Source organism: Diorhabda sublineata, chromosome 3 (assembly GCF_026230105.1).
Source record: "Diorhabda sublineata isolate icDioSubl1.1 chromosome 3, icDioSubl1.1, whole genome shotgun sequence".
In the NCBI taxonomy this organism is placed as follows: Eukaryota; Metazoa; Arthropoda; class Insecta; order Coleoptera; family Chrysomelidae; genus Diorhabda; species Diorhabda sublineata.
Window position 1 is genome coordinate 37,269,477 of NC_079476.1, and position 14,185 is coordinate 37,283,661.

The 14,185-nt window shown below is 33.9% G+C and overlaps 1 protein-coding gene across 2 annotated transcripts in view; it reads right to left on the reverse strand.

The window, feature by feature from the left end:
• The window catches only part of LOC130441330 (homeobox protein SIX3), a 90,027-nt gene extending 87,673 nt beyond the window's left edge, over window positions 1-2,354 (reverse strand). For both annotated transcript variants that reach the window (XM_056774954.1, XM_056774953.1), the window contains exon 1: window positions 1,529-2,354. In XM_056774954.1, the coding sequence (XP_056630932.1) occupies window positions 1,529-2,223 (695 nt within the window). In that variant the 5' untranslated portion in view covers window positions 2,224-2,354. The remainder of the gene's footprint in view (window positions 1-1,528) is intronic.
• Between the last annotated feature and the right edge of the window lie 11,831 nt (window positions 2,355-14,185).

Sequence of the window (14,185 nt, forward strand, 5' to 3'; positions counted from 1 at the left end):
ATTTGAAGATCGTTGTTGTTGAGTTTTAGAGATTTTAAGACTCCTTTTTAGGAAAACACTCAGAGTTTAAACAGAGTTCGTTCGCGTCAGACCAGGACTTGACAGCAATGAGATCTTTGTCCATGGTAGAGTGTAAAAATTGTATATCTGGACCTCTCCAAGTTACCCTGGCATCATCCCCAAAAGTAAATTTACCATTAATTCGTAAATATGTGATATAATTGATGAATACCAAAAAAATAATCGGACCTAAAACTAAACCCTGAGGTACACCACTGCTAATTGGTAAATTACTCGAAATATTTCGTACCTGTCGTTTCCTACATTCAAGGTAAGATACAAACCATTTTGAAGGAACACCTCGAACATCTAGTTTTTTAATCAGAATTTCATTATCAACACAATCGAAGGCATTAGCGAAATCACAAAAAACTGATGGCGTATAAAATTTATTTAGCCGATTTTTCACTAGGGATCAGTTAAAGCTGTATGGGAAACAGAGAGCAGAAATATTGGAAAAAAATCAAAGATTCAGATCACAAAGTTGAAGTTTTATTCGTTCAAGCTATTTCTTGAAAGTAAACATTTCACGACGAACATTTTTTCTATGGAATGTAGACCTAGAAAATAGTTTCAAACTCAACCACCAGCAAGGGATTACAAACATTATGTTTTACATTTGACAAACAAGGCGCGATTTCACGAAGGGATCATGGCCCCACAAATTGTCTTACTTTCAGTAAAAATTTTTGGGAAACCACAGAGCAGTTTGAGTTTAATGACGAAATTAAAGAAACACAACTAAGAAGTCGCTTATAGAAAATTCTGATCACAGTTTTACTTTTTCTTTTCTTTTATTTTTTATTTATTTATTTTAATTCGTGACCCCCCAAGCTGAGAAGGTGAAACTTGAAATACGCATTTCATTTTATGTTATTTAGAGTTTGAAAACTCTTTGTTTGAAAAATAAAATGCTATAAAAGTCGCGGAAAACAGTGTAGTAATACCTCAACTTACTACCTTGGGAGGTAATTACTATTTAGTAGAAGGAAATTTGGTAAGAGAAAGATAAAACTGAAAATAATTTTTGATTTTTGCTCCCACTAAAATCCGTCGCTTTCCATTTTAATCTACTTGTTCTGTTTTTTAAATTCACCATTAGGTTAAACCAGTTTTTTCAAGAACAAAATCGTCAATTAAACATTACTTTTGACAAAATTAGGGTCAATTAGTGGGTGAAAAAAATGTTCATAAAAGTTGAAACTATGACGAATGTGTACGAATACGGAGAAAATCGCAAAACGCGAAAAACTTTATTTTTCATGTAAAAAGTATTGTTGCAAATATACCCAAAGAGTTTTGCATATGACCTAGTAATTCTAAAGTTATTTTTTTCATTATTTCCAATTCTGACATTATCTTGTAGCTATTTTTATACTTCAGAAATTTTTATAAAATAATTGACTAAAGATAAAAGTATTTATCATGCTTTATTGGGAAAAATATTTTTTTGAAGAATTTTCCTGACCTGTTTTTAGCCGCTGCAGCTCTATCTCTTTGTCTCCTATTTTTAAACCAATTACCAACTTGAGTGGGTGTGAGACCGGTAGCTTGAGCCAGTTCTCTCTTTTTCGTAGGATTAGGATAAGGATCCTGTAAATACCATTCGCGCAACAAACTTCTAGTCCGTTCTTTGAAACAATGAGTTTTTTGTTCTCCGTCCCAAATAGTACGCGGCAACGGAAATTTTTTACGCACACGATATTTATCAACCGGTCCTAAAGCTCTACCACGCAATTTTTCCGCTTCTTGGTAATGTGCCTCCAACCACATGGCTTGTAGTTTCATATGAGAGCCTTTGGTAAATTTATGGGATTCTAAAATGGTATAAAGTTCTCGAAAATTTCCACTGTGAAAGGACACGATGGCTCTGGCCCGTAACACAGCTTCGTTTTTATTTAGTTCACTAATATTGGGGTGGGCTACTGGAAGCGACCACAAAAATCTCGCGAGTCTTTCTATATCACCACTTTCTTCCAAAGTTTCACATACGGCGGCTACTTGAGATACCGTAAAATTTAAAGTAGGTAAAGCGAACATCGGATTGGGTATTATAGGAGCGGGTACAACCGGTATGGGAACACTAATACCTGGAGAAGAAGAAGTTTCTGAATGACCTCCCGATCCAGGCCCGCTGAGCCCGGCACTCAACCCCAATGCCATATGGGTTGCCAGCTTCACACACTAATCATCACTATCGGAATAGGAACGAAAAAACGTGTTCATACAATAAACTCAGGTAACCATCAACAAAAGACTTCAGAAACTGTTTGCATAGATGTTACAATCAGACTGAGTTTGTGTGCAGACCTACATCGGCTATTGGCCCCTGTTAGGCTGTTACCACGGAGACTGGGCCGGGCGATCGCCAATACGCTACCGAGTGGAGGGGTTGACGCGCATCGGAAGGTGGAGTCAGTGTCAGTTTGATACATGACGTATAACTGAAAGCCTTTTGTACCATATACCTAACTAGAGGTGATACTTAAAGTGGTCGTCTATTCTACGTACCTCTGTCACCATGATAACTTTCAAGATACGCCTTTTAAGTCTTGTTTCTGGGTCGATATCTTCATTATTTGTTACTGGCGGGAGGTGGTCGCGAAAATACGCCTCGACATTATATTGATAAAAAAGTAAATTAACTTTTTTCTTGTACCTTAAAATCGATGCGGCGTTGTTAATATCATAATTATTAATAAGGAAGTTTTATCAAGATTAAGGGAATGTAGTGAGGTTGATTAATTAGAAAATTCAGGGTGTTTTCTTTGGTAGTATTTTGACACAATTATTAATGTAAGTAAGTAGTTGACAAGTTGGTTTACAAAAAATCAATAGGGTAACTCATAATAAAGTTTATTTCAAATTATATGATGCCTCAATTTTTAACGCAAGTTCTATATACAAAATATCGAATAACCTCCAAAACAATATAACATGTACTTAAATAAGCAAGCACTAAGAATTAACCAATAATATATATCGGGTAAATCGAATTAATATATTGAAGAAAAATTTAAGAAATTGTCTTGAATAAAAACAATCGTTTTGCAAAGATTCAAAGGTCATAGCATGGAAGTGTTAGTGGGCGTTCACATTGGCGACGCTTTTGCGATGTCATCATCCTGTTCATATTGGTTAAGCGTCGTTTTAGTTATTTTCTAGCTTTCAAACCAAAAGGACGTAATGAATTTGGTATCCAAATTATTACTTATAGAAAGTACACGACTGCAAAGGCTAATTTTAAAGAAAAGCAAAAAAATACAAGGCATTAGACATTTAATTTGCGACAAAACTCAAGATTCATCAATCTACATATAGCTGGTTGTCAAATGTCAAATGTTATGGTTGCGTTCAGAAATTTCATATGTGACAAAACTTGAGATTCATCGATTTACATATAGTTGATTGTCAAATGTCGAATATTATAGTTGCGTTCGGAAATTTTATTTGTGACAAAGCTTGAGATTCATCGATCTACATATAGTTGGTTGTCAAATGTCAAATATTATAGTTGCGTTCGGAAATTTCATTTGTGACAAAGTTTACGATTCATCAATCTACATATAGTTGGTTGTCAAATGTCAAATATTATAGTTGCGTTCAGAAATTTCATTTGTGACAAAGTTTACGATTCATCAATCTACATATAGTTGGTTGTCAAATGTCAAATATTATAGTTACGTTCAGAAATTTCATTTGTGACAAAACTTGAGATTCATCGATCTACATATAGTTGGTTGTCAAATGTCCAATATTATGGTTGCTTTTAGAAATTTAATATGTGTCATAACTTCAAAGAAAAACAATATTGTTTTTATTCATTTTCGAGCATTTTCATATTTATTCACCTTTTAAACTTTCTCTGGACTTTCACAAATAATTCAAGATCAAAATTAGCGAAATCGTCCAGACGTTCCCGAATTTTAGTGAGACTAATTTTTTTACCAAAAACTGGGTCATTTGAATTTTTCACATGAGGTTTAAAACAAACAAAAGTTACAGAAGTTTTTACTACCTTCAACTTTGCCACTGCACATCAAGAGACACTGTTTCCTCTTTCCGACTTCAGATCGCCCGTAAATTATTTTTCCTTTCATTTTTGTTACACTTCTCCATTGAGTTCTATCCTGCTATTATATTTGTTTTCATTTTCATGTTTTCATTTCAAAATATTTCAGCACTGGTCTACTCGTGACATCATTCACGATCTTCAAAATATTGGGGAATCCTCAACTAAACATATCTCTAATTATATGATCATTAAATAGATTTTCAAAGAAGCGATCAATTGCCCAGTTCATTGTATTTTTCAATAAATACTTGTAAAACTCTCAAAAACAAACTGACATTTTAAAATTCGGAACGAAAAAAAGAGGTTGGTAATTGAGTATCGTAAACACTCCCCCTACCTCCACGTCCCTTTAATCTCATCTAATAGTCTTAACTGGAAATATTAAACAAATAAAAAAAAAACAACGAAAATCTTTGACAAGATTGGGACAGGGATGTTATCGGTGTTGTTTAGATAGACGAAGTTGTGGCGCCAATGTTAACTGAAAAATCAGATATGGACAGAACCGTATTAGGAAATGTGGAGCTTTTTTAACTATAGAAATCATGATAATTGTTTTTACTTCCCATCAAGTTTTTGTGTTTTATTCATAAAATTGCACACGATGCAAGTATCCACAATATTTATAATGCATCTAATCTGAGGGTTAAGTATCTTTAGAAGTTTCCGACCTCAAACTGCGTGGACGCTTAGCTTCTGCTTGACGAGCAGTTATTAAATCGTAACTTTTTAAAGACAATATGCCTACACTGTAGCAATATTATGTAAAATTTTTGGCAACTAAACGTAGCCGTATCACTGGCGAAGAGAATTTGCAACGGCCAACAACGATATCCACGAAAAAATTCACCAAATGGTACTGGACGAATGGCGACCATACATTTAAAAATATAAAATATCAACCATTCCCCCGAAAAACTATCCCCGTCCTAGCACCCATAATTAGTCTTGCTCAGCGTCTAAACTACAGTTTTTTTGTCGTTATGCATGCCTGGAAAAATAAGTCTTGTTGTGACCAGATCTGGATTATATGTTGTTCGTAGGAGGTAGAAATACCGACGTATACGTCTAACATCGGGGTCACCAGATATGGGCACTATGGCGAGGAAAGCGAAGAGGTAGCGTGATAATCAAAGTTCCCTGAGGGAAACGGTCGAAGGATTAAAAATGTCGTGTATGGAAGAGTACCTGAATCATGTATTTTCAAATTCGACGGCACATGGCGTGGTCAAAATCAAACTTAACCAATCGCCCGGTGCTACGCCGTCGTCAAATACCGTCTGAAGTACCTACTGACAAATGGTAATCAAGTGTCGACTCGGCTCAGATTCTTTTAGCAAAGAAAATTCCTTTCCTGGGCACCCTGAGGAAAAATGCATCGGCTATTGATCAAGAATTTTTGCCAGTTCCCAGGTCGGCTTCCAAAATGGTTTGATACGCAATGAAGGAAACTAAATGTGTAGTTTTGTTTTAGAATATGCATAATAATGATGAAATCGACAGGCACTAAGAAGCTAAAAATGATTATGTCTTAAAATACAACCGAAGGAATTGACACTGTCAACAAATTATGCGTCGGTTACTCGGCGAAAAGAGTAACAAGAATATGGTAATTTTTATCATATAATGAACGTAGCTGGGATTAAAAAACAGATATTGTTCAATTCAGGATTACCAGTAGAAGCTCCTGATCGATTTCAAACTGGCTAAAGATTTAATGAAAGGACCAGATCAGACATAAAAAACCTTTCCATAGATGTGAAGCCTTCATTATCAGAAAAGAGCAGTTGAAGACTGAATAGAGAAAATCAAACACTATAAAATTGTGTAAAGAAAAATTCCAAAATTATATGCGAATGTTGTTTGAATGCCATGGAAGGTGTTTACGAAGGCGTTTATTTTTTTAAAGCAAATCAAATCATCATTAAGAATGAATTAGGAAGTGAAATTAAACAAAATTTGCCGACCAGAATACGGCTAGCACCTGGTGGTGTTGCAACAGCCTAAACGCCTGGCGGAAGGTTAAAGAGACAGAAGACTATCGGTGTATCATTCGCCATATACTAACTGATGAATTGTGTGCTACGTTTGCTCATTTTGGAACCAAAAGACATTTGAATTCAGACCTTATTGACGCAATTTAAGCAAAATGGTTGAGATTTTCTGCGAAGATTCATAACACCACTACATTTCTGAATTAAAAAAAACTCAAGAGTGGATTTCAAACGGTGAACCTGCTCCAAAAATGACAAAGACGATTCCATCGGCCATAAAAGAGATTGTTTTCATCAACTTTTTTCAAAAAGGTAAAAAAATGGCACGAGAGTATTACGAATCATTATTTGATAAGATACAGGAATAAATTGCAAAGAAATGACTGCATTTGTAGATAAAAAAGTGATTTTTCAGTAGGACAACTCACTTCGGTGATTGCCATGGCTAAAACTCACCAATTGTGCTTCAAATTGATTGTGTAGACTTAAAAGGAGGCTATGGTGAATAATAGAAATAATTATTGAAAACAAAGTCTTGCTTCTTTGTTAGATCGCAATCTTTTCAAACAGCCCTTGTATTATTACAAACCTCCGACTTATCATGCATGGTTCTTATTCTATAATAAAAAAGACATTATTTCCATCAACTTCTGATATTAATACTTATACCACAAAAACAAATACAGGATTAAATATTGAGTACTTAATATTGTCTTTCAGATATTTTTAAAGTTTCCTGGAAACCGATTCTGGAAAACAAGATGAATGCATGAGGAGGTTGAAGTAACATCTAACACTAGACAAGTGTCTTCTGTCACAGTTCCCCTCTTTTCTGTCGGTTGTCGACGTCGGCGTCGTGACTTCATTAAAGCCGTTTTGACGTGTTTATTTTTAGTGAAGTCAACGAGATTTTTGTTGGTCGTTAATTGCTTGCTCTTTCTCATTGTCGGAATTTTTAAGTGGTTGCGGCTACAAATTATCACGAGACATTCGACGTCATTACATTATAGGTATACGAGAGATGTCTGAAAAGTTCCCGACGTCAATCCAAAGATGTTAGTTGGGTAGTTGGGCAATATATTTTCGTGACTCTCAATAAAATTCCCGATATTTTGAACGGTAAAACACTTTAACATCATCACAAAAGACCAACAAAAAAAGACCACATAACTTGAAATGTCACTGTCACAAATCGATCGACATAAGGATAGATACACATATTAATTGGTTGTCAAATGTCAAATATTATGGTTGCGTTCAGAAATTTCATTTGTGACAAAACTTGAGATTCATCGATCTACATATAGTTGGTTGTCAAATGTCAAATATTATAGTTGCGTTCAGAAATTTCATTTGTGACAAAGCTTACGATTCATCAATCTACATATAGTTGGTTGTCAAATGTCAAATATCATGGTTGCGTTCTGAAATTTCATTTATGACAAAGCTTATGATTCATCAATCTACATATAGTTGGTTGTCAAATGTCAAATATCATGGTTGCGTTCTGAAATTTCATTTGTGACAAAGCTTACGATTCATCAATCTACATATAGTTGGTTGTCAAATGTCAAATATTATGGTTGCGTTCAGAAATTTCATTTGTGACAAAACTTGAGATTCATCGATCTACATATAGTTGGTTGTCAAATGTCAAATATTATGGTTGCGTTCAGAAATTTCATTTGTGACAAAACTTGAGATTTATCGATCTACATATAGTTGGTTGTCAAATGTCAAATATTATGGTTGCGTTCAGAAATTTAATTTGTGACAAAACTTTTCGTCAATCTACATATAGTTGTTTGTCAAATGTCAAATATTATGGTTGATATGAAATTTTGTCATTTATTGTTTGAACTTTCACTCTTTTGGAATGATTTAATGTATCTATTTGTTGTGAATAAACGAAAATGTAACAAAAAATTAATTTATTTTTAATTTTAAATCTTCAAAATGCGCACATGAAATAATCTATTGCAACTTTGGTCACCAAGACGGTTTAGCTTAAGTTGAGACTTTAGAATAATTAAATAAATTAATAGTGAACTTTATTTTACTAACCATACTGTTTAGACTGCAACTACATCAATACTCACAATTACACTGTCTGGTGCACATTTAGATAAACAAATTATCGTTTTCAGAAACTGAAGGTACGCTAAAACCCACCAATTTTATATTATACTTAAATTCTACCACCAATTAAGTACATTCCGTCAAAATAATTCCAGCGAGAGAACCTCTTCGACGGAAGATTTAACTTCTAAACTATAAAGTGGGCTGTAATGAATAGTTTGTACTTATGATCCAATTAAAAATGTTCTAACACATTTATTTTATGTTTATGACTTGCATCATGCCCGGTTATACCCGATTCTTAAGCCCGTCCATATATTAAATGAGCTATGTGCTCCTTAAACCAGACATTAACGGATCTCTTTGTCTGTCCAATATATTTGCCGTCACAATTATTAGAGCTAATTTCATAAACACGACCTACACTACAAAATTGGACGCTCCCTAGCATCGAACTGATGTTGCAGTTTTGTCTATGGCAGTAACCGAATATTCGCGCGAAATTTGAACTCGTTCGAACTTATAAATGTGAACAATTTTGAAATTGGACCAAATTATAAACAGGCCATTCTAGGTGCAGGTTAATTAACTCCCTTTTTGATTAGTAAAGGAAGGGGCTCGTGAAAACTAGTTTTTCCTAATTAAAACTAGAATTAATTGAAAAATATGTTTTAATTCTAATAAATAATAAAATTGACGACCTTGAGACGTAGCAATTGCGTGAAAAAATTCCAGAATAATGATTGAAACATTAAATTTTCCACTTTATTTTTCTCAAAATAGCATCCGAATAAATTAATAAATTTGTAAGTAACGTTTATCGTTTTTTTCCTTTTCTCCCTATCGCTCACTCATTGAACTAACTACAAGATCAAAAATGTAAAACATGTATTTGATAATAATGTAATTTCAGTCAAGTATCAAAGCTCGGGTCAATCGCTTTGAATGTAGATGGGACAATAGCAATTACCATCCACCCTTCCCCATTGTGTTTTTTCTGCACGAATACACTCTGACTATGCAACCAGCAAAACCCAACAGAGTGAAAAATAATCGACAACTATTCATATTGTTTCATTTGCAATTTTATATTCCGGCACAACCATCAGAACGTACAACTGAAATAAATCAGTAATAGCGCGATCAGTTTTTTTTTCTTTTACTTAAAAGTAGATGATTTCTTATAAAAATGTTTGATAATGAAAGGAAATATTACAATATTATGAAAACAATAAATATCGGCATTGAGTTTTACAATAAAACGGAAAAAACAATGATAAAAACTGACGATATTTTCAATCAAGACAATTTATCAACAAAAACGTATAAACCTATAGAAATAATTCCAATAAATATAATAATATAGAGTGTTCATGCGACTAAATTCACTGTCTCTTACATTCTTAATGTATCTAAGCACTATACACTTTACTAACTTATAATTCACTATCACTTAACTAACTTTATTTAAATTCTTCGATTATTTTGTTAATTCGTTTTGTTAACTACGACTATTTATTATAAACTGAACTAAATTGCGCTACAAAACTCTTTGTATATGAATAAAGAATATCACAAAAGAATTCTCCAAACGTCTAAAACATAAAAGATACAAAACAAATGAGTAAATCGATCTTCCTAGAAATTATTTAAAAGAAACAATGTAAATAAACCGTTTGCTATAAAAAAAAAACGAATCAAACGAATTCCGTAATGTTTAAAAAATATGCATCTTCGCCGAAATTTAAAATTCCATTCTAGTCAAGCAGAACCGGCTTAAGGATTCATTTCGCGAACATGGTCGTAACATTACGATGGATCTTTCCTATAACAAAATTTCCTCAGTCCAACTCTTTCTGAGATATCATTTTTCAACAAAAACTTTATTTCATATTTTAAGGAATTTTAATATTTTTCAATTATTTTTAATTAAGTCTTTTGATAATGTTAAATTTTTTGAAAATATACATTAGGATAATTACACTATAACGTAGGTGATCGGTTGGTAGCACTGATTCATGTTTGACAGTTGACTTTGGAAAGATTATTTGAATTTAAAAGTTTGTTCAAGTCATTCATTTTAAGGTTAGGGCTTTTCAAGAAATTCCTTCAGTGTAGATTTGTATGTTTAGTCTATATTTCATATGACTACATTTACTTTGTATAAAAACCTTACGCCACCCTCGCACATGACCGAATAACGCATCGTCCAGTCAACGGTCAAATAAAACTGTTATTCAGGGATACCAACCCACAACAGAAAATTACCAAAAATCCCTTAAGAATGCGTGCAAGGAAAACGTTCTAATATCGAAACAGACAACAAAAAAATGAAAATTAAATTTTAGTCACCACCTTTAAGGGTGATATTTCGGAGAAAGATGGGATGGGAAAATTTTGTCATTTCATGCGAGCAGTTACAATCTGTAGACAAAAGCTTCTAAAAACTAAAAATAACTAAATACAGATATAAATAAAATTAAATTTCAATAATAAAATTATAGTTAATAGTAATATCAGGTCTATTCTAGCTCTCTATCGTCTTCCCCATCAATAATATTATCCACATTTTCTGTATCATTATTATGTACGAGGTATGTCCATAAAATAAGGTTCTCCAGAAGCTGTGGACGCTAGAAACGCTGTTAGACGGGATTTGGCGTATAGCGTGGCTCTTTCATTATTGTCTTAGTAGACGTGGAAGATGGGACTTGATTTGATTCTCACGCCAGGTGCGAATTACACTCTGATCTCTGATAGTAACAAGTCCCAGGTTCACAACATTTTGAGATATCGTTTAGGATATTCCAGCCAAAATTTGTGTAAGGTGACAAATGACAACAAACGGCAACGTGTGGAAGCGGCCTTTTTGGAATTGAAGCATTTGACAACTGACAAAGAGCTGATTGTTTCAGCTATCCTCCACAGCGCGGCGACAGACTTCTACGACGATTATGTCGAATAGAGGAAGGTCTCTGCATTAATCAAATTCGTTTGTAACCTTGTTTTATGGACAAACCTCGTAAGTTATTCACTGGACTATTATTACGAGGATCAAGGTTCTAGTAAATCGATATACATAATCTATTCTTTAATCGCTGGTTTAGTTATTACTTAATAATTATGTTGTTAAAACTAAAACTCTAAAAAAAAAAGATATATGCCCCAACATTAAACATTAAAAGCCCTATTAGGGGCATATGTGTTGATGGATATGAAACTCGAACCGTTTATGGTCCTTCGACTTTAATCCGGGACTCCAACCGAGCTTCAACTGTCAACACTTGACAGCCGATATAATCACCGGAGGCCAAGCCAACTACAATCTACTCCTACGCTTCGTTTATTGCTTTATTGTCCTGTATATATGTTCCTGTCTACCATGCGGGATATTAAGTTTGTATAGGGCGATTATTTGCTATCTTGAACACGAATGTGTGTGTGTATATGTTCGATATTGTGTCTTCAGTGGCGGATGGAGTAATGAGATATATATATTTATTTGGACTTGACAGAATTTGTAAAAAAAAAAGGTTTCATTGAATTTCAATGCATCCTTCAGTTTTATGAGAATAATATATTGGTTATGTTACTATATTTATAGCTCTATTTGCTTAAAATATTTTCAAAAACGTAGCTCAATGGTGATAACACTTAATTTCATTAGCAATGTTAGTGAAAATAAACAATTATGAACCATTTAAATAATTCGTTTATAACTGGCTTCATACCCGTGAGCTTGAATAAATCTAACCTAAAAGAAGTTATGTTCGGTACTACTTTGTAGGATCTATGTAACTAGCGCACTCTATGAGAGTCAGATAGAAAAAACAAATAATTCATGGGATGTATCAACTTCCATAACATATTCGTATACAATTTTCTATCCTAGATACAAGTCACCTTTTTTGAAACACCATATATATTAACAGGAGGAGCCATTATTGACATACAGCCTTTTTTCAGCCACCGAGACATTAATTCAATCGCCTTCTATCTTAAGATGCATTGTTTATCACAATAGAAGCCTTTTTCGAACCAATAGCGATTTCAATTCGTGGGGTTAATTAATAAACACTGTCTCTCACATTCTTAATTTATCTAAACACTATACACTTTACTAACTTTTAATTCACTATCACTTAACTAACTTTATTCAAATTCTTCGATTATTTTGTTAATTCGTTTTGTTAACTACGACTACTTATTATAAACTGAACTAAATTGCGCTACAAAACTCCGTATATGAATAAAGAATATCCCAAAAGAATTCTACAAACGTCTAAAACATAAAGATACAAAACAAATAGTAAATTGATCTTCCTAGAAATTATTTAAAAGAAAAAATATAAATAAATCGTTTCCTATAAAAAAACTTAAAATCAAACGAATTCCGTAATGTATAGAAAATAAGGTAATAAAATGTACAATTTTACCTAAAAAGCATGTTTAAATCTATTGGAAAATCTTTGTTAGAGGGTTGCTCTAGGAGTTGTAAGGTCTTATCTAAATAAAGAATCTTCTGGTTGCCTAGAAAAATTAAACGAGCTAGACAAGAGAAATGAAGTTCCCTACAATGGATTCCGGAACACACGGGAGAAACAAGAAATGAAACAGCTGATAAGCTTGCTAAATTCGAGGTAGACCAGCCCTTCATTGGAACTAAACCCTTCTGTTGTACCATTACAGGGGGCAAAACCAATTATTGGGACAAGAATCTAAGAATACCAACAGAAGACCTATCGAGGAAATAGGCACGTGCATATTCTGTTGAACAGAAGACGAAACCTCTATCCAAACTCTCCCGAAGTGTGAACCATTAAGGAACTCCAGAGTACTACACCTGGAAGCGTATCAAATAGAAGACGAAGATCTCTGACAGCTACAGCCACGTCAAATTCTAAAAGGAGTGGGTTTAACAGACCAGCTGTAAACAAATATCATACAGTCCGTGCTCTGTTTTATCATATTTGACCCATTTCCTACTTGTTTGTTCATAATTGTGCCTCCACAGAGTGTTCAAATAAATATGTGATTTATAAAAACTAATCAAAGGCTTTCACAACAGTAACCACATCCTACATACAACAACAATAATTATTCATAATAGTCAGGGCCGGATTAAGATTTATAAGGCCCGGGGCTAAAATAATGACGGGGCCCCCTTAAGGAATTCGGAAACTCGGAAAAATTCACAAAATAATATCAATACGTTAGATTTGTGGTATCAACACATCAAAAAATACAGAATAATTTCCAAATGATGGGGCCCTCTTGGACCTGGGGCCCGGGGCTATAGCCCCCCAAAGCCACTAGCTTAATCCGGCCCTGATAATAGTTAAAACGAAGTTTTTGTAAGCTGAAAGGTCAATTTTTGAGCTCCGACTGAACTCATCATGTTAATGTATGTTGTCAGGGTGCGTTGCAGGATTTTTCTGTGTTTAATATGTACAAAAATTTTGTATGCTTTCAATTTCCAAATTGGGCGCCACTCAATTTTTTAACCTAAACTAAGAAAGGTATAGGTTGAGGTATCTTTAGAAAGCTGCTTGTTGAAAATGAAATACAATGATCTATATTAGGAATTCGAAGTTATATAAAAAACCAGTTTGAAAAAAATTACCCGCAAAACTTTGGTTTATAGAAAATAATGAAATAAATTAGCAACACATGAGGCTCCCTACTTGTCTGGAGAATACAAACAGGACCACATCCGTGGAATGCGGTTAGGAACCAAAGAAGTTCATTCAGTCAATCGTCCCGGACTACGTAGCTCCACGAGTCAAAGTTTGACGTTAAATCCAAATTAAGGTCGTTTAAGTTTTAAGCCCCAATAAAGGCCAAAACTAGGTCCCTTCCTTATATCTACTTCTTCTTGGATGTCAATTAAATTCCACATCGGTTGACAGTCAAAAGTAAAATATGAATGAAGTTAGCAGCAGACTTCTTGGGCGAAATCGGGTCACACGTCATGACG